General features: G+C 37.9%; 1 protein-coding gene across 1 annotated transcript in view; it reads right to left on the bottom strand.

The window, feature by feature from the left end:
• Nucleotides 1–27,078, bottom strand: part of IPO11 (importin 11) — a 190,268-nt gene that overhangs the window by 14,199 nt on the left and 148,991 nt on the right. Inside the window, exons 28-29 of the mRNA XM_052659057.1 lie at nt 15,945–16,040; nt 9,258–9,342 (exon numbers count right to left, since the gene is read on the bottom strand). Coding sequence (XP_052515017.1) covers nt 9,258–9,342; nt 15,945–16,040 — 181 coding nt within the window. The remainder of the gene's footprint in view (nt 1–9,257; nt 9,343–15,944; nt 16,041–27,078) is intronic.

Here is a 27,078-nt window from a genome sequence, read left to right on the forward strand (position 1 = left end):
TACCAGGACTTACAAACAGGAAAACTATCCTAAATCACAGCGTGCAAGACAAGCACTCTAAGCTCAAACTCTTTTAACACAGCTCATTGAGATCCATGTGCTCCAAGTCAAGGAAACTGACGTCTGGTCGAACGGTAACTGCATGAACTTGTCACAGGCAAGACCAATGACTGTCCCAGCAAAACGACTGGCTTGCAGATTCTGACCAGTCTTTGACAAAACCATTCTACAGCTAAACTTTAGCTCTCAAAGCCCTATAAAACTCTTCCTTGGTTCACTCACTGTGACACACCCCGTGTTCCCCATCATGTTGCATTCTCCCTCACTTTAACAACCTAATAAGCCTAACTCTGGTTCCTAGTTTTAGATAGACAGACAGACAGATGAATAAATGGAAACAAAGGTGAGAATTAAGGGCTGATTTCTTTAATCTATAAAGAGTTTGTTCAGTTTTCTGATGGTGGCTTAATGAACTACTCCAAACCACGTGTCATAAAACAACTCTTCTTCTACTGTTAATGGAGTCAGTGGATCTGGAATTCCTAAGAGTGGACTGAGGGTGGATGGTCTCTGGGGGTTCATTTGAGAAGACTTGAAGGCCAGAAGTGACTCAAGTCATCTTGGCAGCTGGGACCATCTGAAGAGTCCCTCGCTTATGTGCCTAGCAATTAATGCTGGTTGTTATCTGTGACTTCAGTTGGGGAAAATAAGACCTATGTTCTCCTTGTGGATGCTAGGGTTCCCTTACAGCATGGCAGCTGGGGTCCAAGCGTAAGTGTTCCTGGAGAATAAAGTAGAATCTATACCTAATGATCTAGATTGAGCAGTCATAAAGCATCGGCAAGCCTGACCAGTTTCAACAAAAGGAAATCCAGATGTATCCTTTTAAGGAGGAAGAATGTCAAAGTCACATTTTAAGAATAGCATGTGGAATGGGAGATATTATTATGACCATTCCTGGGAAACAATCTGTCATTCTTATTTAAAACCAAAGGGAAAAATAACCAAATATACTTTCTAATAAAAAAAAATATAAACAAGTCATTCATTCGTAGGCCTCACTCATAATTAGAGAAAGTACATTAAACAAAAAAGTATTGCTTTCTAATTATCATAATGCCCAGGGTACAGGATAATTCATATACCACCACTGGGCATACAAATTTAAATTGTTAGTTGTTTTCCTTGAAGTGATGTGCTTGCTTTCAAGAAAAATGCATGCCAAATACTCAAGTGTGAATAATCATCTTTATCTTTCAAATGCTCTTCCACATCCACATTCAAGTGGCATTCGTGAACAAGGTTTAATTCAGCTCAAAACTCAATCAAAAAGTAGTTTTCCTCAAGACCAACCACTGTCAGAGGACATTACCATTTTGACAGAAAATATTTAAAAGATGTACACTCAAGAGTGGAGATTTAGGAAACTTAATAATTTGTACTGTGCCATCAAAAACACTCTAAAATGAAACTGGCTTTAAAAAACAAAAACTAAGAGTATGGCAGTGGAGAATATGACGACGACTAGTATAGCTGTATAGTTCGCTGCACTGACCTCATCAATGCTGAAGTGCCAGCAGTTATACCATACGGTACAACAGCGTACCCCATATGGTTTTAGCACCACCAGTACAAATGTTCACACAATGAAAAGCGAAGGAATATCTTAGTATTATTATAAATGTTGCCTTGGAAAAGGGTATTGCACATCAGACAAAGATTTCATGACTTTTAAATTAGTATAGGTTACTTTCATAATTTTAAAAAAAAAGTCTTCAAAATAGGAACTTCCTGATGTAGAACAATTCTTTGAAAAGGTTTCCTAAATTCCCCTTTCTTCAAAAGATAGGCTCTTTATAAAAACACAACTAGCATTACTGATCATTTATTGAGAAAAAGAAAGAAGCAGTAGAGGAATAAAGTAGGAAAAACCATCAAGAAGACAGTCTAAAGTTCACTGGAGTGTTACCTAAGTGCTCCTAAACTAGGCCATATTCTTCATCTAGAATATGAAGACTTTATTTGCATGGGGGTGTGTGTGCTCAGTTATATCCGACTCTGTGTAACCCCAACGACTACAGTCTGCCAGGCTCCTGAGTTCATGGGATTATCCAGGCAAGAATATTGGAGTGGGTTGCTATTTCCTCCTCCAGGGGATCTTCCCAACCTAGGGATCAAACCCATGTCTTTTGTATCTTCTTTATATACACTGCTACTGCTAAGTCACTTCAGTCGTGTCCGACTCTGTGCGACCCCACAGACAGAAGCCCACCAGGCTCCCCTGTCCCTGGGATTCTCCAGGCAAGAACACTGGAGTGGGTTGCCATTTCCTTCTCCAACGCATGAAAGTGAAAAGTGAAAGTGAAGTCGCTCAGCCGTGTCCGACTCTTAGCGACCCCCATGGACTGCAGCCTACCAGGCTCCTCTGTCCATGGGATTTCCTGGCAGTACTGGAGTGGGGTGCCATTGCCTTCTCTGAGTCAATACCAAATCGCCAAAGTTTCCCAGTGAAGAGTGGCAAATTACTGAACTTTTCCTAAGGTTTTTAGCAACAATTCAATTTGTTGTTGTTCAGTCACTCAGTCATATCAGACTCTTTGCAAGTAAATAATGAATAATGAGGCTGCCTCATTAAAATTAAAAAACTCAATACAAATGAGTTTTTTAATACTCAAGAACAATACTGATGTCAGCAGGCAATTAATCTGAAATCTTAACTAAAAACAAAAACTTAGAAGCATCATTTCACTTACTTCCAAGGGCATTTTCAATAGAATTGTCTTTTGCAGTGTCTTTTGATTACTATTATGTAGCCTACTGTGAAAGATCTTAACCTCTGGATCTCAGACTACTTTTTGATTAACATTTTAGCTTCATCAAGGGAAAAACTGCTATCTCAGGAGGATGTCTGGTTATCAATTTGTGATTTTATTACATCTCAGTTGGATTATTTCAAGTCATTATTTCCTATCCTCTTGGAATTTTTAATGTCACATGCAACTCTACAGTCTGTGAGAGTTGAATTAACCACTGCAATAGCGTATTTCAAGATTTGGGATAAATTTAACATTGACTTGGAGCTCTCACTGGTTAAAAAAGTTTTGTTCAATCCAACTTTGAAATACTTAGTATTTTTATATAGCTGGCCTTAGGTAAAGTTATGCGTCCTAGGACAATTTTGGTTACATCTTAGCATCACCTAAAAATCAAGATAAGGATATATTAACAGCAGTATACCAGTCAAACATAAAAAACAAATGCAAAAGAAAAATAGTTCATTTTGAAGATGCTACTTTATTGCCATTGTGTGGAGGTATAGAGAGATACTTGTCTAACTACTGAAATCAGATTGATTATATCTTTGCTGGAAAAGCTCTACACAGTCAGCAAGAGCAGGAGCTGACTGTGGCTCTAATAATGAACTCTTTATTGCAAAATTTAGATTTAAATTGAAGGAAGTAAGGAAAAACACTATTTTAGGCCACTATTTAGGCCATACAGGTATGACCTAAATCAAATCCCTTATGATTATACAGTAGAAGTGACAAATAGATTTCAGGGATTAGATCTGATAGACATGATGCCTGAAGATATATGGACGGAGGTTCGTAACACTGTACAGAAGGCAGTGATCAAAACCATTCCCAAGAAAAAGAAATGCAAAAGAGCAAAATGGTTATCTGAGGAGGCCTTATAAATAGCTGAGAAAAAGAGAAGGGAAAGGCAAAAGAGAAAAAGAAAGATATACCCATCTGAATGCAGAGTTTCAAAGAATAGCAAGGAGAGATAAGAAAGCCTTCCTAAGTAAACAATGCAAAGAAATACAGGAAAACAATAAAATGGGAAAGACGAGAGATCTCTTCAAGAAAATCAGAGGTACCAAGGGAACATTTCGTGCAAAGATGGGCTCAATAAAGGACAGAAATGGTATGGACCTAACAGAAGTAGAAGATACTAAGATGAGATGGTAAGAATACACAGAAGAACTATACAAAAGAGATCTTGTTGAATGAAGAAAAATCAAAAGACAGGATATCTTCCATTGTCATCAAAATAAAATTTCAAAAAGACTTCACAAGAATTCTATGGACAGAGGAGCCTGGCAGGCTACAGTCTATGGGGTCACAGAGAGTTGGACACGACTGAGTGACCAACACTTACAAATTAAGTAGAGATTAAATAAAACAAATTTTATTTTCAGTAGTAAAAATGGCAGTCAAGTGGTTAAGACTCCATGCTCCCAATACCGGAGGCATGGGTTTGATCCCTAGTCAGGTAATTAAGATTCTACATGCAGCACAGCACAGCCAAAAAAAAAAAAAAAAATCATTTTAGTAATGTGAGAATAAGAGAATGCTTTTTTTCTTTTATTACTTTAGAAACGCTGCACTGCCACTGGGTCGCGTATACTGTTTCCAATGACAAGTTTGCCATCCTCCTTCTCTTTCCTTCTCTATACAATGTGTCTTTAAAAACTACAGAAAAACAAGGAAATCTAGGTTAAAAGCTGGGTACATACACATATACGTTCAGTCGCTAAGCTGCGTCCAACTCCGCAATCCCATGGATCGCAGCCCACCAGGCTCCTCTGTCCATGGGATTTCCCAAGCAAGAATACTCGGGTTGCCACTTCCCTTTTCAGAGGATCTTCCTGATCCAGGGATCGAAGCCCACATTTCTTGCACTGGCAGGTGAATTCTTTACCACTAAGCCACCAAGAAAGCCCAAAAGCTGGGAAAGTGATTGCAAAAACAAGAATGAATTATGAGGCTTCAGATAAAGGGACAAAGCAGATTTGCCAGGAGAAAACGAATAGTTAGTAAGGAAGAAGAAAAGGTTGTGATGAGAGAGAAATGTCAGAGTTCAGGATTTTGGGTGGGATCATTTCAAGTGAAGATAAAGTCGAGATGTAGCACGAGAAGTAAAGGTGAAAATGAAACTGGGCATGTTGAGAAAAGGCAGAAAGCTCCAAGTTCATAACCAGCGCGCCATTTCATGCAAGCTGAATAGTAAAGAGTATTTTCAGCAATTGTATGTTACCTCAATTACTAAATGTGATAGGGTAAGGATTCACAAAAGCAGTTTAAAAACCACGAATAACAAGATAATCTCATATTATTTCTAAAATAAAAATGTCTTTTTACCATGCATTTCAAGATGCTCTGCTTGTGTTTCATCGCTCAGTCGTGTCTAACTCTTTACGACCCCATGGACTATATATAGCCTGCCAGGCTCCTCTGTCCATGGAATTTTCCAGGCAAGAATACTGGAGTGCATTGCCATGCCCTCCTCCAGGGGATCTTCCCAACCCAGGAATCAAACCGGGGTCTCCTGCATTGCAGGCAGATTCTTTACCATCTGAGCCACCAGGGAAGCCCAAGAATACTGGAGTGGGTAGCCTATCCCTTCTCCAGGGGATCTTCCCAACCCAGGAATCGAACCAGGGTCTCCTGCATTGCAGGTGGATTCTTTACCAGCTGAGCTACCCAGGAAGCCCACAATTCAGGGTACTGACATTTAATTAAGAAGAAGATAGTACCAAAATAGTTACAATCAAATATAATTCTGTCTTTATACTAGTTCTGTTGAGTTTTTCTAGAGGCAAATGGGACAGCCAAAAGAAAGATCCTAATGGTTCTCAGTGATCAAAATAATTCAGGGCGAGTTTACAACATCCCACAACAAACCATCACCATAGAGCACCTAACTGAGGTTATATTTGGACTTAAGATTTACAAAATAACATTGTGGAACTGAAAAGGGTAACCTTCCCTCCAACAGTATATTCTATACATGTAAGTAAAAGTCTGAGGAAAACTGCTACATTTCATAGGTAGGCAAATAAGTTTCCAGGGAGAGCTGATGAGAGGAAGAAAGTTGAGGGGAGAGGAAGAAGAGGGTGGGAGGCAGAGGCAAAGGTGGAGGAAGAGGCAGTCTGTTCTCAGAAGGAGAAATATCAGCTACCTGTAGGCTGTGATTTTCAAACAAATTCCATTCCCAGAACACAGCACCTCTGTCCCTCCCGGAACCAGCAGTAGTAGCAAAGTAGACAACACTCACTCAAAGGCAGTACACAAGGTGTGCTGAGATTTACTATATTCACCATAAGACCCAGGATTTGGTCATGAACTTATCAAGTAAGATGCAACAAAACCTAACATGCCATCAATTTGCTTAGCTGGGCTACAGCAAAAGCAGAAGACATATGAATGATGCTTGGACAGAGCTTTATTTGTGCTACCACGAGTAAGTGAGAAGTTAGCACAGTTTTAATAATGTTCAACTTATTTATACCTCATTATCAATTAAAGTATCTATTAAGTATACATAAAACTAGATTATTTTTATAGAAACATTATAAAAATATTTCTAGGGCTTAAACTGAGAAATATTTAACAGGAAAGAATGATCGAAACAGCTCTACTTACTGTATCAAATGTTACATTAACAATGCTTTCTTAGGTACCATAAGGTTGCCAGAAAGCATTAATATGCTCAAAACTTCAATTTGAGAAGTTTCAACTTATAAGTGGCTTGTATGTCACATTTCACAAAAAAGAAATTACAAACAACTTAAAATGTTAATGTGCCAGCTAAATTCTTTATAGAAGAGAGATCATGAAACCACTGTCCTACTATGGAAGCAGACAGGACACAGAGGAAACTTAGAAATGAAATGAAACGCTTGAGCCACGTTCAATCTTCTCAGAATGAGTTCCCCCAAAACAGAAAGTACAGAGGGAGCTGGATTTAAAAAGCACATAATCAAAAGTCTGGAAAGCTTAATAGCTTTTCTGAATGGAAATTTCATCCTTATTTAAGATGAAATATAGAGAATCTTCATAAACTTATGGAAAATCATTTGTCACATTTGATATAAGACTAATTATCCATCTTTCTGAATTACAATCACCACTGCTTTGCTCTATCAAAGCAGCTACTGAAATGAAGACACCACATTTTAGGGACCACTTTAAGGCAACAGTGACAGCAAATCAAACATTCAATTACGAACCTTGGAATCAAGCAGCTACACGTTTTCTTCTGAGTAAATAAAAAACTCCATTTTAAAATGAAGGTAATCTTTGATGCTAGACTGGTTTTTCTTTTGAACAGTAATTCATAATCATCTACCAGCAAATACTACCCTTTGAAATTACAACCAAGATACATCTAGTTAGTTCTCAAAAAATTTCTAATGTTAAAAACATCACAGTACAAGAAAGATGATATAATTATGGGAAAAAATACATATTTTATTCTTGTAACCTTGAAGATACACTGAAACTAATTTTGTTTGTTACTGAAAAGTTATTGAAAAATTAGCCCTGTATTCGTACTTATATTTATTCAAGGCTAAGATACAAAATCCCCACAATGATCATAAATGCTGATATTAACAGCATAAGACTAAGCTTTAAGTCTAAGGCACTAGAAATCTTAACAGAAATGACAATGTAAATCTACATCCAATAGCTACTGTGAAGACTGATTTCAAATAAAATCACTTTAAAAAGTAAAAGTTGTTCTATAAATCAATACTACCTAAAATAAAACAATAATGATAAAATAATGAGCTCTCAAATAAAATTTAGGATATAACAAAACTGAATCAAAAACCTTTAAGGGTTATTTCTAAAACTATGTTCTTATACTACCCTTTGAGATAATATTTCATATACATTCAAAATAAAGTTAGAATTGAAATGACTACCCTATGATGTTATGAAGCACTCTATATGTAATAAAAAACAGATCTGAGCAGATCAATACGCAAAAAGTAGATCCAACCAGACTAAGCATGTTATTAAAGTATACAAAAAGCTGATGACTAAAAGGAACCAGGATACCTATCATTCATTTACAAGTACAGAGTCTTTTTAAGAAAAATGCTACCATATTTTTCTACAACATCAATGATACAGTCGAAGTTTAAAAAAGCCAGAGGAAAGATAAAGTATTATGTTATACCAAAAGGCTGTCATCATTCTAAACGCAGAAAATACATTATTCATGTATTCAGGATACCACTTAGCAGTCTCATTTCACAGGAGAATTATTATTTCCAGAGGTACACTCACAACTGAAAACTTCACTGGGATTCTATATATTGGGGAAGGAAAGGAACAGTATTAGGAGCTAAAAAAAAGAAAAAAAAAACCACACAAATAATTTTTTAGCTCACTGCCCTTGGAATTTGCTAATCCAATTTTCCCCTCATTTCTCAGAAGAGAAAATAGTTCTCAAGAGACAATGTGACTTGCTCAAGGTCATAATTTAACACCACAAACAGGACCAGCATTCAGGTTTTACAAATTCTTGAATATTGTCCTTTCTTCTACACTAGTGCTAGGGAGATGACACCTAGCATAAAAAAAAAATAAAATGGATTAAACTCAAACACAGCTGTCAGAACAGTACAGTATCAGCTATACACTGAGGATGAAACCCTTGAGGATTAATGTGGGATAATTCAGGAGGTGACTATCACAGGTAGACTAAAATAATGATACCCAACATTAACTATTAGGTGCTCAGCATTATCTCATGATCATTTTATATATTAATTTATCTATTCTACCTTTGAGGTAGATAGTGGTGGTGTTCTCAATTGCAAATAAGGACAGAAGGCACAATGAAGTTAATATCTGGTAAGGTCAGGAGACTAGAGCAGATTCCAAGAGAAAAAGGAGAAAAAATTTATTTATGTACCTATTTTATATTCATGTGTCAAAGTATTTACAAATTATGATTATAAATAACTCTTTTCTTACCAGATTCTTGTAGTAAGAGTTATGGTTTTCAAAACAATCTAGCCATTAATTTAAAGGCATTCTTATAAAGATTTATATTTCAAAAAACAATTCATTACAAGATCCATGAACTAACAGGGAAAAAGGAAATGTTAATAAATCTCAAAGCAGAAGAATGAGCATTACAATTTAAGTAAGGTTTGAGGGTCACATGGTTCTTATAAGTAAAGGAGTAAGTCCTCTGCTAAGACAAGAAACAATTATTTCAGATCAAGAGTTAAACTCAACTTCCTGCACTAGGAATACAATTTATCTGTTTTAGAAGTACACCCAAACCTTCAAAATCGTTATTTTATATTGATTCTGCAACAAGGGATGGACAGATGGATGGACGACAGATGGATTGATAGATGAAAGAATGGACCACCAAGTATCTTCAAATCTCCAGAATATAATGATGATATATGATTTTCCCAGATTTTAGAAGCTACTTTTGTAACTTACCATCTTTTTCCTCTTATCCTGTTCTGTGGGTGGTTCTTCATCTTCTGTTACTTTTGGTTCTTCAAGATGAGACATTAACATACAGCTGCAATTTTTTAAAAAAAGTTTTAAATAAATTTTAAAAAGTCTATAACATACCTTTTGCATTGAGCATTTTGCTTGAATATTTAGGTAATAAATCATAAGACATTTATTTACAGGAAACTTTTGAACCATAAACCACTTGACAAAAGCAAGGTGTACCTTTTATAATCTTTCTAAAAATGATACTTAGAAACACTTAAAATTAATACTTCTTCTTTTACCATTAATCTTCATATGTCTAGATTATTGTATAATCTAGAAACATCATAATATCATAGTCTGAAACATCATAATAGTAACAATAATTTAAACAGCAACATCTTTAAAACACTATTAATTATGTAACAATCTACTTTGTGCTCCAAATGACATTACTATGCTATGAAGAACTTGTCCCTGATAGCACTGCAGGGCAGTTACAGACCATTTTATTTTGATTATCTGCATCACTGCTCTTTACATTAGCAGAGATAAGATAGATTCCTATTCAGTCAACACTGGTTCCAGGGAGACAAGATGAATACTCTCTAGTGGATCAAGTTAAAAGAATGAACTTTACTGTTCCTAATTTAGAACAGACTTCAGTAATTTATCAGAGTCATTAAGTTCTTAACCAATAAAAAACTGTGGCAAAGAAAGCTTGCTTTCTGTTATGTTTTGTAGCAAGTATACGTGAAGGGCATCTCTTGACTTAGCTATATAAATAACCTCCGATTCAGGGTTAGGGACAAGTGCTGAAACCAGAAACTTGATCAGACTCACTCTTGTAGGGCACATGAATGTCCTTTTCTTCTTATCCTCGGTCATTAAAAAATTCATTTTTGAAACAACTGTCTCTGACCCAGTCAGTCCACCTGATAGAATCAAATACTAAGAACCTGAAACTGGAAATTGGAAACCCTGAAAACCAGCAAGAGCCCAGTCTCTAACTCACTTCATGGCTTTAGTCTTCTGGAGCTGCAATGCTTTTGTCCACCATGATGTACAGCTGACTCTTCAACAACACGAGTTTGAACTGCAGGAGTCCAATTATACATGGATTTTTTTTCCTATAATAAATACTATTGGGGACTTCCCTGGTGGTCCAGTGATTAGGAATCTGCCTGCAAATGCAGGGGACATAGGTTCGATCCCTGATCCGGAAAGATCCCACATGCCGCAGAGCACCTAAGGCCATACCCCACAACTGAACCTGTGCTCTAGAGACCGCAAGCTGCAACTACTGAAGCCCAGGCATGCAAGAGCCCATGCTCCTCAGCAAGAGAAGCCCCTGCAATGAGCAGCCCACACCCAGCAATGAAGAGTAGCCCCTCTCACTACTAGAGAAAGCCTGCATGCACCAATGAAGACCTAGCACAGCCAAAAGCAATTAATTAAAAAAATACTACAGTATTACACAATCCATGGTTGGTTGAATCTGAGGACATGGAACCAGACGACTGTCGGTGACGGCTAACTATAAGGTTTCCTCGGGTTTTCACATTCACGGAGGGTGGATGCCCCTAACCCGTGCATTGTTCAATGGTCAACTACTTGGTCAAATAACTCGAGCACAAAGTTGGAAAATTATGACATTATCTCAACTCAAAAGGTATTTAATAAAGTAAAAAGTCTAGGAAAAGTTTCGATTCTAGTTTGTATTAGAACTGAATAATAAGATGGAGCTCCTTCACATTAGCTCTCTGAAGTCTGCAGCAGACTTGAATTTTAATCGTGATGAATCTGGATCTCCATGGAAGTAAGTTTTATACTGTATCAAAATTTTTTCACTACATTTCAAAAATCTGCTAACTTACTTGTACAGTGAAAAGCTCTCTGTTCTCCCTTCCCTGCTGCTAAGTGCTGCTAAGTCGCTTCAGTCATGTCCGACTCTGTGAGATCCCATACATAGATAGCAACCCACCAGGCCACGCCATCCCTGGGATTCTCCAGACAAGAATACTGGAGTGGGTTGCCATTTCCTTCTCCAATGCATGAAAGTGAAAAGTGAAAGCGAAGCCACTCAGTCGTGTCCGACTCTTCGCGACCCCATGGACTGCAGCCTACCAGGCTCCTCTGTCCATGGGATTTTCCAGGCAAGAGTACTGGAGTGGGTTGCCATTGCCTTCTCCGTCTCCCTTCCCTAAAGACTTTTTAATAACAAAGTATACTCTGGATATAAATATATACTTTTTTGTCAGAGGGCAGGATATTTGTACTTTGCAGTTCTGAAAATTGCATTCATTTGGGTCTCTGAAAGGTGGAAAGTGAAAAAAAAAATTGAAAAGACCAAAGCTGAAATTTTCTCCTGCAGGAAAATCTTCAAGTAAAAGTCAAATGATTAAAGATAGGGAATCAAATGATTAAAGATAGGGAATCATGTTTTACACAAAAAGCAAGGTGAAAGTTAAGAGAATTTTACTAAGCTAAACGATGTGGGCTGTGAGTGCAATAAAAGTAATTGTAATAAAATTACAATAACAACAGCTTAAAATAGGGACAATTAACATATAAGCATAGGCAGGCACCCCTCACTTTCTACACTAATTCACTAAATACATCCAGGCACTCTAGCTGGCTAACTCAGAATCTTTCCCAACAAGAAACCAACCAGCCAAACACAACCAACAGTATTAGCATGCAATATGAAATTATTATTTCTGGCTTAAAGGTACAACTTTTATTTAATCTATAGAAACCCACTTTTTTAGGGAGATAAGAAAACTAGAACTGATGCTATTCCATTGGTCTCTGCAGTGGACACTTAGGTGCCTGTATAACTGTCCTCCTTCCCAACAGAGCCCTGAACTTGTCAGTTATCCTCCTGTTTCATGTCCACTGTATGCTTCAGAAAAAGCTGATCTGAGCCTCAACGCTAGTGGCTCAATAAGCAATCAAGGAAATCCTATTCCCCTGGTCAATGATTGCTTTCAACATGAGTATGTTTAAGAAATTCTAGCCAATTAGACATGGAGGGAAATCTGATGAAATGACTTCTAGAACAGTTTTAAAATGACATGAGGAAAAAGATGACTACTCGGCTGGCACTGGCAGTGTCATGAACTGTAATGTCTAGAACTACTTTTTGACAACGAGGGTAAGTAGCCTGCATATGAAGCTAATGTGCTGAGGGGATGGGGTAGGAAGAACTGGGTCTTTAAGGTATTGTGCGGTCACGAATAGCTAATCCAAGAGCCTCCCACTCACATCCATGTGTGCTAAGTCACTTCAGCCATGTCAGACTCTTTGTGATCCTATGGACCGTAGCCTTTCAGACTCCTCTGTCCATGGGATTCTCCAGTCATGAATACTAGAGTGGCTTGCCATGCCCTCCTACAGGGGATCTTCCCAACCTAGGGATCAAACCTGCGTCTCTTAGGTCTCCTGCATTGGGAGGTGGGTTCTTTACCACTAGCGCCACCTGAGAAACCCTCTCTCACCTGTAATTGTTTTGAAAGATAAAGATTTTTTATTTTTTAAAATATAAATTTATTTATTTTAATTGGAGGCTAATTACAATATTGTATTGGTTTTGCCATACATCAACATGAATCTGCCATGGATGTATACATGTTCCCCATCCTGAACCCCCCTCCCACCTCCCTCCCCATACCATCCCTCTGGGTCAGAAAGATAATGATTTTCTTAATGTTAAAGTCAGCTGACTCAGGGGTTTCTCTTACTTGTCGCTGAAAATCCTTTTACAGTCCCTTATATCAGTATCACAAAAGTATCTCATCAAAAATTCACTTCTGGATTCAGGGCAAGAGACAGTCTCCCTTCTCTTGATACACCTACTTCCTTTCTACGCGGTAACAGGAAAATGCTTTTCTTTGCCCTGGTAGGTAGTAAAGTCAAGGCTGTTTTACACCTGGATGGCATGTTCTCCATTCAAGGTTTCTTGTTTAAATTCCTTCAGTCCCATATCAATAGTTTTCAGTCACAAAGAACATGTGCTTTTCTTACTCACTGCCTCAAATTCTCTTATGACCACTAAACTGAATATACGCAACTAACAGTTGTATGTTCGTAGTATAGACAAAGTGCCATGAAGGAACAGAAAGTGAAAGTGTCAGTCGCTCCTGTTAGCCCTGTCTGATTCTTTGTGACCCCATGAACTGCAGCCCCCCAGGCTCCTCTGTCCATGGGATTTCCCAGGCAAGAATACTGGTGTGCGTAGCCATGCCCTTCTCCAGAGAATCTTCCCAACCCAGGGATCGAACCCAGGTTTCCTACACTGCAGGCAGATTCTTTACCATCTGAGCCACCAAGAAGCAGAGAAGGAAGAAATGAATTTTTACTGAGATTATGGAAAGGAATCTAGAAGTAGCTATTTGCTACACAAGGCAATGCTGAGGGCATGAACTGCCAAGGAGAAGAAATGTTACAAGTCAAAGGAAATGGCACATTTGGGAAAGGGGAAAGAATTTAGAGAGGAAGAGAAAAGGCCAATTAATGTAAACTGAAGATCAGCAAAGAACAGTGTTCCATCAACTTCATGCTATACAAAACTGGGCTTCTAATTTTAAGAAGTGGAGCAGAATGGATCAGAAGGATTAACTGGAGAGAGGCGTCAAGGAGGTCACTGAGACCAACACAAGTTAGGATAATACAGAGGGGATAAGTCAGAGTCAAGGAACCAAGGCTGCTTCGGATATTCTCTATTCCATTATGAAAAGCTGTCTGGTGAGTCAATATATCAAGAGGGGGGAAAATGCTTATAAAAGCCTACATTTTATTTCTGTTTCTAAAAAAATTACATCCTTGATGGCAATATTTTTTGTACTCTCTAACTATAAAACCACAACTTATGAGTCTCCTTTCTTCCTTATTCCCAAATTTGGCAGCAGGTTGTCAACCTCATTTCTCAATGTGCCTAAAAACAATGTATTAAGGAAAAAAAGGAATCCAGTCTAAACAAAGACAAGTAGAAGGCAAATTATAAGCATCACTTATATATTTTATTGGTTTAATAAAGAGCTCTATTAACTAAAAAGAAACTCATGCAAAAAGATAAAACTAAAAGATACACTCAACACAAAAAATTAATGCAAAATGAATCAAAGACTTGAACTTAAGACCTGAAACAACAAAACTCCTACAAGAAAAACACAGCGGTTAGCTCTTTCACACTGATCTTGGTGATGATTTTTTATATCTGCTCTGAAAACAAAGGCAACAAAAACAAACATGTGGGACTACATCAAACCAAAAACTTCTGTACAGCAAAGGAAACCACCAACAGAAGGAAAAGGCAACTTAGTGAAAGAAAATATTTACAAATCTTGCATTTGATAAGGGGTTAAGGTCCAAAATACATCAACTGATTCAACTCAATACCAAAAAATCAAACAATCTGATTAAAAAGCAGTCAGAGGATCTGCACAGACATTTTTCCAAATTAGACATACAGATGGCCAACAGACAGAGGAAAGATCTCAACATCATCGATCACCAGAGAGATGGAAACCCAAACCACAATATCATATCACACCTGTTAGAATGGCCATCCTCAAGCCAAGAAAACAGGCTAAATACATTACTGAGGAGAAGTCAAGCAGTCTGGAATCTCATGAAGCCTTCCTTATCATTATATGAAATATTCCCTTTATTAATATCAGTATTAAGAGGAAAGGTGTGATGATTCTAACTATGAAAGGATATGATGATTAAAAATTTTATTCAAATTAACAGATAAATGTGAGATTATCAGCATTCCTGATAACATGATTTTAACTAAGCTCCTGAAGAATACAGTTGACCTTTGAACAGCACAGATTTGAATTGTGTAAATTTTTTTCAATAAGCTCATATAAGAGTGCTACACATACAGTACTACACGATCTGTGCTTGGTTGAATCCACAGATACAGAAATTCAGACACAGAGGGTCAACTGTAAAGTTATATTTGGAGTTTCAACTGTGAAGAGGGTTGGAGCCCCAAACCCCCGTCTGCCCTGTGCAAGGATCAACTGAAATTTCTTTTGGAACTAGTCAAGTATCATGTGACCCTCTACTATCTTAGAGGTGCCCGTGATGCTTCAACCAGTCAAATACAAATATAGGATGCTAATCCACTCCCCTTTTTCTCCATAACTCGCCTGAAGGGCAAGGAAACACTGTTAGTGGAAAAAACAACATATTCAAAATATTTTGAAAGATAAGATCAGGTGTATTCAAGGTGGTATGCCTAGTGGGATGGGGTGGGAGGGGGGTTCAAGGACAGGACACACATATACCTATGGCTGATTCATGCTGATGTGTGTAGAAACCAACACAATACTGTAAAGCAATTATCCTTCAATTAAAAATAAATTAATTTAAAAATCTTAAAAAGGGAATTTATATGACAAACTACACTTGCAATATTTTTTAAAAACCTAATGTCAAAACATAAAACGACTGACTAGACCAAAGAACCCCAATTCAAAATTTCACTATAAAAAAAATTTAGCTTATCTCAAGATGAAACAATATTACAAGCAAAATAACAAGTTTTCTTTATTATAAAGACAAAATTTGAAAGCTGCCATACGATGCTTATATGGTTATGATAAACAAAAATAATGTAGGGCATAATTAATTACTGAAGTTCAAGTGCAGTTAATTAAATGATACACCTACTCTTTGTAAGTTCCCGTTTCAGGATCTTCGGTCATGACGTCATGTAGGCCCTCCACTGAGATGTTTATAATACCACAGAATTTATCCTGGATAACACTAGAATACAAGAAGAGCAAAACATGTTGAAATGGATTATTTCAACAGACAATTGCTTTTTTTTCCTCCCTAACTATCCTCTTGAACATGAAGATAAATTTTAGTGTGAAAGTATAAATGAAACTTTCAAAATATATTTCTTAAAGCAGAAACTGTACTTTGCATATCACATTAAAATTTTCTTTCACTAGATTACCACTATGCTTAAATACTTACGTGGGTAGATTAGATGGGAAAGAAATACTTTAACATTCTTTATTATAGTCTTATGTTAATGTTATAATTAAAAAGATAAAGGTATAAAATGTTGAAGCCATAGACTATGAAAAAATATCTGTAAAACAAACATCTGATGAAGAGCCCGGCTCTGAAAACTCAAACAAATAATTAAATTTAAAAAACAGGGCAAAAATTTGAACAGATACTTCCCCAAGTAAGACATACCATTGGCATATAAACACTTGAAAAAATGCTCAATATCATTCATTGGTCATCAAAGAAATAAAAATTAAAACTGTAATGAGATTTTAATAAAAAGTAAAACAAGACAAGACTGATAATACCAAGTGCTGACAAGAGTGAGTAATAATAGGACCTCTCATTCAGTGCCAGTAAGAATAAACATCCACTTTGGAAAAAAACATTCACAATTTTTATAAAGTTAAACATTCCATACATGTAAGCAATCTCATTCCTAGGTATTTACCCAAGACCAAAACAAGTATTCTCAGAACTGTATGTGAATACTTATAGTAGCTTTATTCATAACCCCAAACTACAAATGATCCAAATGTCCACCAACTAACAAATGGATAAACTGTGGGTCACTTATCCAACAGAACAATCAGCCATAAAAGGAAACAAATAGAGATACATGCAACAAGTTGGAAAAAATCTCAAAAAACATTATGCTAAGAAAAACAGATTTGAAAGGCTATGTACCACGACTTCATTTATGTATGCGGCTTTCTGGAAAGGCAAAATTACTTCATCAGTGGTTGCCAGGCAAAGGGACCACAGGGAACTTTTGGGGTGATGGTTACATCCTGTGCCTTGAGTGTGGCACTGTTATATACTGTGTTCAGTTCAGTTCAGTTCAGTCGCTCAGTCATGTCCGACTCTTTGCGACCCCATGAATCGCAGCACACCAGGCCTCCCTGTTCATCACCATCTCCTGGAGTTCACTCAGACTCATGTCCATCGAGTCCGTGATGCCATCCAGCCATCTCATCCTCGGTCGTCCCCTTCTCCTCCTGCCCCCAATCCCTCCCAGCATCACAGTCTTTTCCAATGAGTCAACTCTTCGCATGAGGTGTCAAAACTGTATGCTTATAAGAGGTCTTATTCTATGTGAACTGTACCTTAATAAGCTTGACTTTAAAAAAGGAGAAGTATATAACCATCCACTGGTACACAAAATTACGCTATTTGAATTTTAAAATAATTAAAAAATTTAAATTATTTAACTCTTTTCTCCAGAGAATTCATAGTATCATTCCTGCATGGGACATATTATGTTTCTCATACTGCATTAATAAGCATAATTAAGTTTTAAATATTCAGTAAAGTAGTTCCCAAAGTCAACACAGTTTGGGTAATGTTCCTGCCTTTGTAAAGTCAAAATCGTACGTCTGTACTCTCAAGTGTGATCAGATTTTAGAGAACTAAATCAACAGATAGGCAAAATAATAAAAAGTTGATATCACTCTTACATTTTAATGTGTATATAACAGCTTATTGAAATAGATATATTTTTGATATCACTATATATCCTTCACATAAGAACTGTAAGACTTCTCTCCACTCCCCCATGCCACCCCTCTAGGTCATAGAGCTGCTTCAAACTGTGTACAGCAGAGACTAACACAACATTGTAAGGGGTTAGGGGCTTCCCAGGTGGCGCTAGTGGTAAAGAACATGCCTACTAGTGCAGGAGATGCAAGAAACGTAGGTTCAATCCCTGGGTTGGGAAGATCCCTTGGAGAAGACAATGGCAACTCAATGCAGTATTCTTGCCTGGAGAATTCCATGGACAGAGGAGCCTGGCAGGCTACAGCCCATGGGGTCACAAAGAATCAGACACAACTGAAGCGATTTAGCATACAGCACAAAGCAGTTACACTCAAATTTAAAAAAATAATAAAGTGGAGAAAAAAAAGAACTAAAAAACACTCTAAAGAAAGACACAGTCTGCCTTATGTGGTTGTGAGAAACAGCTTAGAAAAAGGTATTGGAGCCAGTAGGCACATGAAAAGATGCTCAACACTGCTAATTATTAGAGAAATGCAAACCAAAACTACAATCAGGTATCCCCTCATACCAGTCAGAATGGCCATCATCAAAAAGTGTACAAATAAGAAATGCTGGAGAGGATGTAGAGGAAAAGGAACCCCCCTACACTGTTGGTGGGAATGTAACTTGGTGCATCCACCATGGAGAACAGAATGAATGTTCCTTAAAAAACAGAAAATGGAGTTACCACTGTGATCCAGCAATCCCACTCTGGGCATAAACCCAGAAAAGATGAAAACTCTAATTCAAAAAAATACAAGCTCCACAAAGTTCCAAGCAACATAATTTACAACAGCCAAAACAAGGAAACTAAATATCCATCTGCAGATGAATGGATAAAGATGAGGTTTATATACACGCATACACATATACACACATTGAGATACTCAGCTCAGTTTGGTCGCTCAGTCGTGTCCAACTCTTTGCGACCCCATGAATCCCAGCACTCCAGGCCTCCCTGTCAGTCACCAACTCCCGGAGTTCTCCCAGACTCACGTCCATCGAATCAGTGATGCCATCCAGCCATCTCATCCTCTCTCGTCCCCTTCTCCTCCTGCCCCCAATCCCTCCCAGCATCACAGTCTTTTCCAATGAGTCAACTCTTCGCATGAGGTGGCCAAAGTACTGGAGTTTCAGCTTTAGCATCAGTCCTTCCAAAGAAATCCCAGGTCTGATCTCCTTCAGAATGGACTGGTTGGATCTCCTTGCAGTCCAAGGGACTCTCAAGAGTCTTCTCCAACACCACAGTTCAAAAGCATCAATTCTTCGGTGCTCATCTTTCTTCATCGTCCAACTCTCGCATCCATACATGACCACTGGGAAAACCATAGCCTTGACTAGACGGACATTTGTTGGCAAAGTAATGTCTCTGCTTTTGAATATACTATCTAGGTTGGTCATAACTTTTCTTCCAAGGAGTAAGCGTCTTTTAATTTCATGGCTGCAGTCACCATCTCGAGTGATTTTGGAGCCCCAAAAAATAAAGTCTGACACTGTTTCCACTGTTTCCCCATCTATTTCCCATGAAGTGATGGGACCAGATGCCATGATGTTCGTTTTCTGAATGTTGAGCTTTAAGCCAACTTTTTCACTCTCTTCTTTCACTTTCATCAAGAAGCTTTGGAGTTCCTCTTCACTTTCTGCCATAAAGGTGGTGTCATCTGCATATCTGAGGTTATTGATATTTCTCCCGGCAATCTTGATTACAGCTTGTGCTTCTTCCAGTCCAGCGTTTCTCATGATGTACTCTGCATAGAAGTTAAATAAGCAGGGTGACAATATACAGCCTTGACGTACTCCTTTTCCTATTTGGAACCAGTCTATTGTTCCATGTCCAGTTCTAACTGTTGCTTCCTGACCTGCATACAGATTTCTCAAGAGGCAGGTCAGGTGATCTGGTATTGCCATCTCTTTCAGAATTTTCCATTGGGATACTGCTCAGGCATAAAAAAGAATGAAATAATACCATTTCCAGCAACATGGACGGACTGAGAGATTATCATATTAAGTGAAGTAAGCTAAACAGAGAAAGACAAATATTGTATGATATCACTTAATATGCAAAATCTAAAATGATGATACAAAGTAACTTATTTATGAAACAAATAGACTCAAAGACATAGAAAACAAATTTATGGATACCAAAGAGGGAAGGTGGGGGAGGATAAATTAGGAATTGGGATTAAGAGATATATATTAGTATATATGAAGTAGATTATCAAGAAGGACCTACTGTATAGCATAGGAAACTATATTCAGTATCTTGTCAAAATCTACAATGGAGAAGAATCTGAAATAGAATACACACACACACACACACACACACACACACACACACACACACACGGGCTTACCAGGTGGCTGAGTGGTAAAGAATCTGTCTGTCAATGCAGGAGACTGGGGTTCTATTTCTGGGTCGGGAAGATCCCTTGGAAAAGGAAACAACAACCCATTCCAGTATTACTGCCTGGAAGATCACATGGACAGAGGAGCCTGGTGGGCTGCAGTCCATGGGGGTCACAAAAGGAGTTGGACATGACTTGGCCACTAAAACAACAATAAATCATACTGATCACTGCTGGAGCTACCAGCATGGGCACACATTTCTGAGGAGAGGGTAGGAAGACATATCTTTGCCATAATTAGAAAATAACACAGTTCTACATAATCAGGCCTCAATTCAGATATGCACATTTATGGAATGAGCTGAGAACAGATTATGATAATCAAACTGCAACACGGACAAGATAAACTTTGGACTGCATGGTTACTGCCAAAGCAGTAACTTCAGCCCTTTCTCATAAATGAAGAGACTATTTAGCTGACACTGCTGGAACCAGAATAAAGCTTGAAAAGTTCTGACAGAAATCTAACACGTTTAGGAACCTGAGGTTTACAGAAAGCCAAAAAATAGAATTAGTGAATGATTGACAAAAAGAAGTGCCAAAATCTGACAGAAGATGGGATAAGGATATTCCCAGAAGCAGACTGGACACAGGCCAGAGGACACAGGTCCACCCTCTACCCTGCCTGCACACTCCAATCAGAAGAAAGCCTTGTCCTGGCCCGTGGCTTACTCAGGCTTAGAGAAGTCAGTCAAGTGACGATCAGATTCAACCCCTTTCCTCCCTCCCCTGCCTGCAGATGAATTTCTAGATCTACCAAGACACGTTTGGACAGACGTCTGTCTTGTAGGGGCGAAGAACTGAAGTGAGGCAACCTCAGTCAGTCTGTCATTTTTTTCACTAAAGTGTGACCCATGCTGCACAGAAAAGGACACAAGAGGCAGAGATCTAGCTGGCGGAAGTGAAAAGTGCAAGTGAAGTCGCTCAGTCGTGTCTGACTCTCTGCGACCCCATGTACCGTAGCCTACCAGGTTTCTCCGTCCATGGGTTTTTCCAGGCAAAAGTACCAAGGTGGGTTGCCATTTCCTCCTCCAGGGAATCTTCCTGAACAAGGGATTGAACCCAGGTCTCCCACATTGCAGGCAGACGCTTTACACTCTGAGCCACCAGGGGAGGGGAGGGTTAATTCCAGTAGACAGAGGGACACCATACTCACTCTGGAGTGTCTATTAGGTACCAGAGGGAGTGAAGCTTGGATTTCAAGAGGGAAAATGACTATGGCCCAGAGTAGAAAGGTATGTAATTTGGCTTTGAATGAAAAGGGTCAATTCTAGAAGAGAAGTACTGAAGAAAAAGATTCTATGCAATATTTGCATGTGTGAGTGTGCTCAGTCATGTTCAATTCTTTGTGACCCCAGGGACTGCAGCCTGCCAGGCTCCTTTGTCCATGGGATTTCCAGGCAAGAATACTGAAGTGGCTTGTCATGCCCTCCTCCAGGGGATCTTCCCAACCCAGGGATCAAATCCTCATCTTTTGCATTGGCAGGCAGATTCTTTATCACTAGCACCACCTGGGAAGCCCATATTTGGGGATCATGGCTCAGACGGTAAAGCGTCTGTCTACAACGTGGGAGACCTGGGTTCAATCCCTGGGTTGGGAAGATCCCCTGGAGAAGGAAATGGCAATCCACTCCAGGACTATTGCCTGGAAAATCCCATGGACAGAGGAGCCTGGTAGGCTACAGCCCATGGGGTCGCAAAGAGTTGGACACGACTGAGCGACTTCACTTCAAAAGGAGAAGTTATGTATCTTCAGAGCATTCAAATTCAAAAAATCACTCAGAAGGATGCAACATTCATTAAGCAGTTTGGGAAAAGAACCCCAGAATAATGGGGTAACAAAAAAGCTAGAAGAAGCTTGTACTTTCCTGGCATACAGAACAGATATTTAAAGAAAAGAAGTACTATGAAGTTATAATGTCTTTTTCTCCTTTTTGAAGTATTACAAAAATGTTCCCTCCAAATATGTAAAATGTAACACTTTAAAACGAAGTATTTAAAGTAAAAATTTTATACAGTATTCTATATGAAGTTTTGAATATTAGGCATTTGCTTTCCTTTTTATTCACACAATTATCTCTCTGTGTATTTTATAAATTAAGAATCTTGTTTTCTGTAATATACAATCCTTCTGAATTACATGCTTTAAAATGTAATTGGACATCTAAAATGGGAACAATCAAATGAGAGCTATAAACCAGGAATCAAACAGCAACGGGTCTGGCACAAGAGAGAGAAGGAAAAAAGTCATTATACTTAGATTATCTTATATACCTTATTTCTTTAAACACAAGAAGCCGAGAATTAGGTATTATACTATTTTTGTTTATGAAAAAAGCTCAGTTTTTCCTTTTATATGTGCTACATACTGGACTTATGAGTAACACATGATTGGAATTCTCAGTGTATCATCTCCTAATAGTAGTCTTCTCACATAAATCCATTCGAATCTGGTGTCAGGTGTAATGTGGCGAAGTAAAAAGTAGCCAGAGGAGACCATGTACTTCTAGAAATTTTAATTTTCTGAAACCAGTGTGTACCACGAGTGGCAGTTCACATGCTAGAACACAGCCGTCTAGTGCCCCTGACAGAATTAGCCAAACTCCATGCTAGTCTATACAACTATGCTTGGATATCCATGGATGCTTAAGTCCCTTATACTCTAAAATGATACAGTACATGAGGTCTTCTGTATTCACGGATATGGAAACTGAGGTTTTCTACAGCACAGTAGAAAAACAACATTCAGGAGCAGTTTACAAACAAAAAAACCCTGATAGCTGATTATTAAAGCCAAAACTTTATCTTAGTGTAGTCCCATGAGCAGACTTCAGTAGACTGGCTTACTGAGTATTAAAAGCAGGTGGATTTATACCGGGATATCAATTAACTTGGGCTTCCTAAGTAGAGAGTGAAAAGTGGAAATGTTAGTCACTCAGTCATGTCCGACGCTGCAACCCCATGCACTGTAGCCCACCAGGCTTCTCTGTCCATGGAATTCTCCAGGCAAGAATACTGGAATCAGTAGCCACTCCCTTCTCCAGGGGACCTTCCCAACCCAGGGACTGAACCCAGGCCTCTCATACTGAAGACAGATTCTTTACCATCTGAGTCACCAGGGAAGCGTCCGCCTGCCAATGCAGGAGACACAAGAGACGTGAGTCTGATCCCTAGGCCAGGAAGATGTTGGAGTCCCTTAGGGTAATATTATGCATCATGGGAATACAGAATAAATAATCATGGGAATTTATGATCCCCAAAGCTCAAAAACTGCCCTCCTTTGTTTTATAAACAATATTATTTTTACTCATTTCTTTTTTAAATTACAAGTATGGGTAACTAAGCTGCAGATAACATATTACAACTGATTCATCTACACCAGATATGAGGCAGAAAACAGAATAGAAAGTCGCTGTATTGAAACCTATGTCTGAAACATTTATCTTAGATGATGCAAGGAATGTTTAACCTCAAGGATGAAAAAAGACAATAAAATTAAAACTGAAGGGCAAGAAGTATTAGTAATTTTCTCTTTTACTTATCACTTTTTTCTTATTGTACATATTTGGTTGATACATTAATTTATTTGCACAGATGAGAGTTAACCTACACTACAGAAAGAAAGCAGGCCTTTTTAAACATCTGCTTGTTCTGTATATATGTGTGTATATACATAATATATATATGTATATATATATAAACATTAAATAAATAGGTGAGAGCATGAAAAATTTTACTCAGTAGGTAAAAAATCACCTGATCATTGAAAACAATTCCACTTTTAGTAAACTTTTTTAGTCAAATGCACAGGAGTGAAACTACAGCTCTTAATCTTAGTATTTCCTAGAGGTATGACATTTTGAGGTTACTTTCCAGGTATATAAAAGTACCTGCAGAATATGTGAATTACAGAAACTTCATGGAAAGTGATTTTTTCCTTACTTTTGAAACCTATGCACAATACTAAATAAAAAAAAATCCTTCTTTCTTGTGTTTTTCACCCAACTTAAAAAAATCATGGTGGCTTAAAACTATTTCTGTCCTTTTGTATCATTACATACTCAACAACAGGTGTTCAGAAAAGAAAACGACCCTAGAAAGATAATGCAAAATTCTTAATCCCAAAGGCACAAATCAAAAAAAATTCTAATATTCATCTGGCTACCCAAACAATAAGTAATAGATTAAATGTGAACAGGACTCTAGTTTCTTTTCATTTGTCCAACTTTTATTAGTAATTTTCTAGTGAGCACTGATTCATCATCATAGACCATGTGTCTTAAATAACTTCTCAGTGTGATGAATTTACATACTTAACATCACATCTTCATCCATTTGGGCCCTGGAGAAAAACAGGTATTCAGGAACACAACATTTATAAGAACACAAAATTTTAAATAACCTGTTCTCAACAGTTTTATCACCTAAAGTTGATGATTTAAGTTCTTCATAGTAGCAAGCTCTAGAAAGAAACCAGAACTTTAGTCACTTTAAAATTTTCTCTGCTCTAACTAGATCACAACTTGTACACTGTACCTAATCATATTTGAACTCACATTAAATCCTAAGTTAGAGGGTGGATGAACTTAGGGTAATTTAAGAAAATAAATACATTTTTAAGCCACAACCAAATAAAATATTCTCTAAAGTATACTTTTCTGCTTATATCAACAAGTCTAAGTAAAGAACAGTTTATTGAAATAAAAAAAAGGAAAAAGCCCTGGTATGTCAGTCTTATTCCAGAATTCCTATCACACCATTTACACTAAAATCAGGGCCCCTCTCCTCTATTTTCGAGGACCTAGGCTGAAAATATTTCTGTCACTTAAATGGAAACATACATCTTTCTACACAGTTAATTCTCTTCATGGTCACATGAAAAGTGACCATTGACAAATGTTAGCAAGGAAACAGAATAAAAAAATTCATGGGGAAATTCACTAAGTTATTTAAAAATAAAAGTTTATACCCAACAATTATCCTTACAAAGTCTTTCATATTATAAACCATTCTCCCGTTGTATTTGTGTATGCTCAGTCGTGTCTGACTCTATGTGACCCCGTGGACTGTAGCCCTCCAGGCTCCTCTGTCCATGGAATTTTCCAGGCAAGAATATTTCCTACTCCAGGGGATCTTCCCAACCCAGTGATCAAACCCACGTCTCTTGCATCTCCCACACTGGTAGGCAGATTTTTTTTTTACTCCTAGTGCCACCTGGGAAGCTCATATTATAAACCATTCTTCCAATTAACTCTTTTTTTAATGAGTGCAGAGAGGTGGCGGGAAAAAGCAAGCCATTCTCTTTAAGACAATAAGAAATAGCTACAATGATCTGTGTGTAGTGGGATGGGAAGAAACTGCCATTTTACATGATTCTCAACAGGAAGACTATGCTTTAAGAAATACTGTTCAATGAAGATACACTAAAGTTCCATAAAAAGGAGATGATCAATGAGTGGTATAGAACCGTTTGGAAAAGACATTAGGGTGAAAAAACCTAACCAAGACTTGTTTTCAATGCTTACAGGAATCACTTTAAACTGGTTCTTGTGTTTTTCTTTTTTTAATTTTTTTCAAAGTAACATAAAAGAATTGAATAGATTTGATAATTATGGGGTTGGACACATGACCTCACCATTATAAATGTCTTTTAAAAATTATACTTGAGATGGTGTAATACTGAAAAAAGCGGGCCCATTATCCTGTTAATAGTGCTCCCTAACTGTGATATCATTAACACTCTAGATAATAATGATACAACTGATTCATATCCCTCCCCACCCACCTAAGGCCTCATCAGTAAGTCCAGTAACAGAAAAGAAAAGTACAGGTTTTAATGAGAAATGAAACAGGCCTTCTAAGGAGAAAAAAAAAAATTATTATTATTCAGGGAGTGATGCATATAAACAAAGTCTAACTGGTAAAGAGAACCACCTTCTCTTTGGTTTCACCTACCCCTTTCTCTTTACTCTTAGTCCAGAGCAGCACAACACATTACAAGCCCATGCATATCTTTTTCAGTCTGGCCTAGGAACAGAAGACAAGCAAAGTGGGAAGAACAAGAAGTGCAACAGGATGGGGGGAAGTACATGCGCAGTCAGCTTGGTGGGTAGGAAGTCCTAACATCAAAGCCGATTTTCAGAGCCTTGGAAAAGGTTTTCAGGCTTTCCCCCCTTCCCCCCACTCCCCTGCCATTTTCACAACCCTTAAAAACAAACATGACAAACTTTGCTGTTTTCGTTGTGCTGTGGGTAAGATAATGGAGTAAAAATGTCCTAATTACATATGGGTCCCCTCCACCTTAAAGCTTAAACACTTGGCTATCTCTATAATCCTAAAGTTTAAGAATAGTCCACGTATATGTTCTATTTGAATGTTCTATTTCTTGACCTAAGTGGTGACTCAAACAGGTCTATTTCGTTCTGTACGTGGTTTATAAATGAACAGAAGTTTTCTAGAATGTTGCCTATAATCTTAAGGCAAATGTTTCCCAAAAACCTAACCTACGATTTCTCCCTCCTCTGCTACTCCTCAGCCAATCACCAAGGCACCTAGAATCCATCTATCTAGAATCCATCCATCTTCTCTGCCAATACCCTGGTCCAGGCCTCCAGCATCTCTCCCCTGGATCAATGATTTAGATTAATCCTGGTTCTAGTCTTGTTACTTCCAGAAACAGTGCACTTTCAGTTTGTATTTGCCAAATGCTAAATGTTTAAAAGAAGCACTGAATGTGTCACCAAACAATAGCATTTGCTACTCTTACCATTGCTTAAGATCCTTCCATGGCCCCCTGCTGCCCCAGGGAAAAATATGAAATTACAATATCCTTCATCATCTGA

The sequence above is a fragment of the Budorcas taxicolor genome, chromosome 20 (genome assembly GCF_023091745.1).
Source record: "Budorcas taxicolor isolate Tak-1 chromosome 20, Takin1.1, whole genome shotgun sequence".
In the NCBI taxonomy this organism is placed as follows: Eukaryota; Metazoa; Chordata; class Mammalia; order Artiodactyla; family Bovidae; genus Budorcas; species Budorcas taxicolor.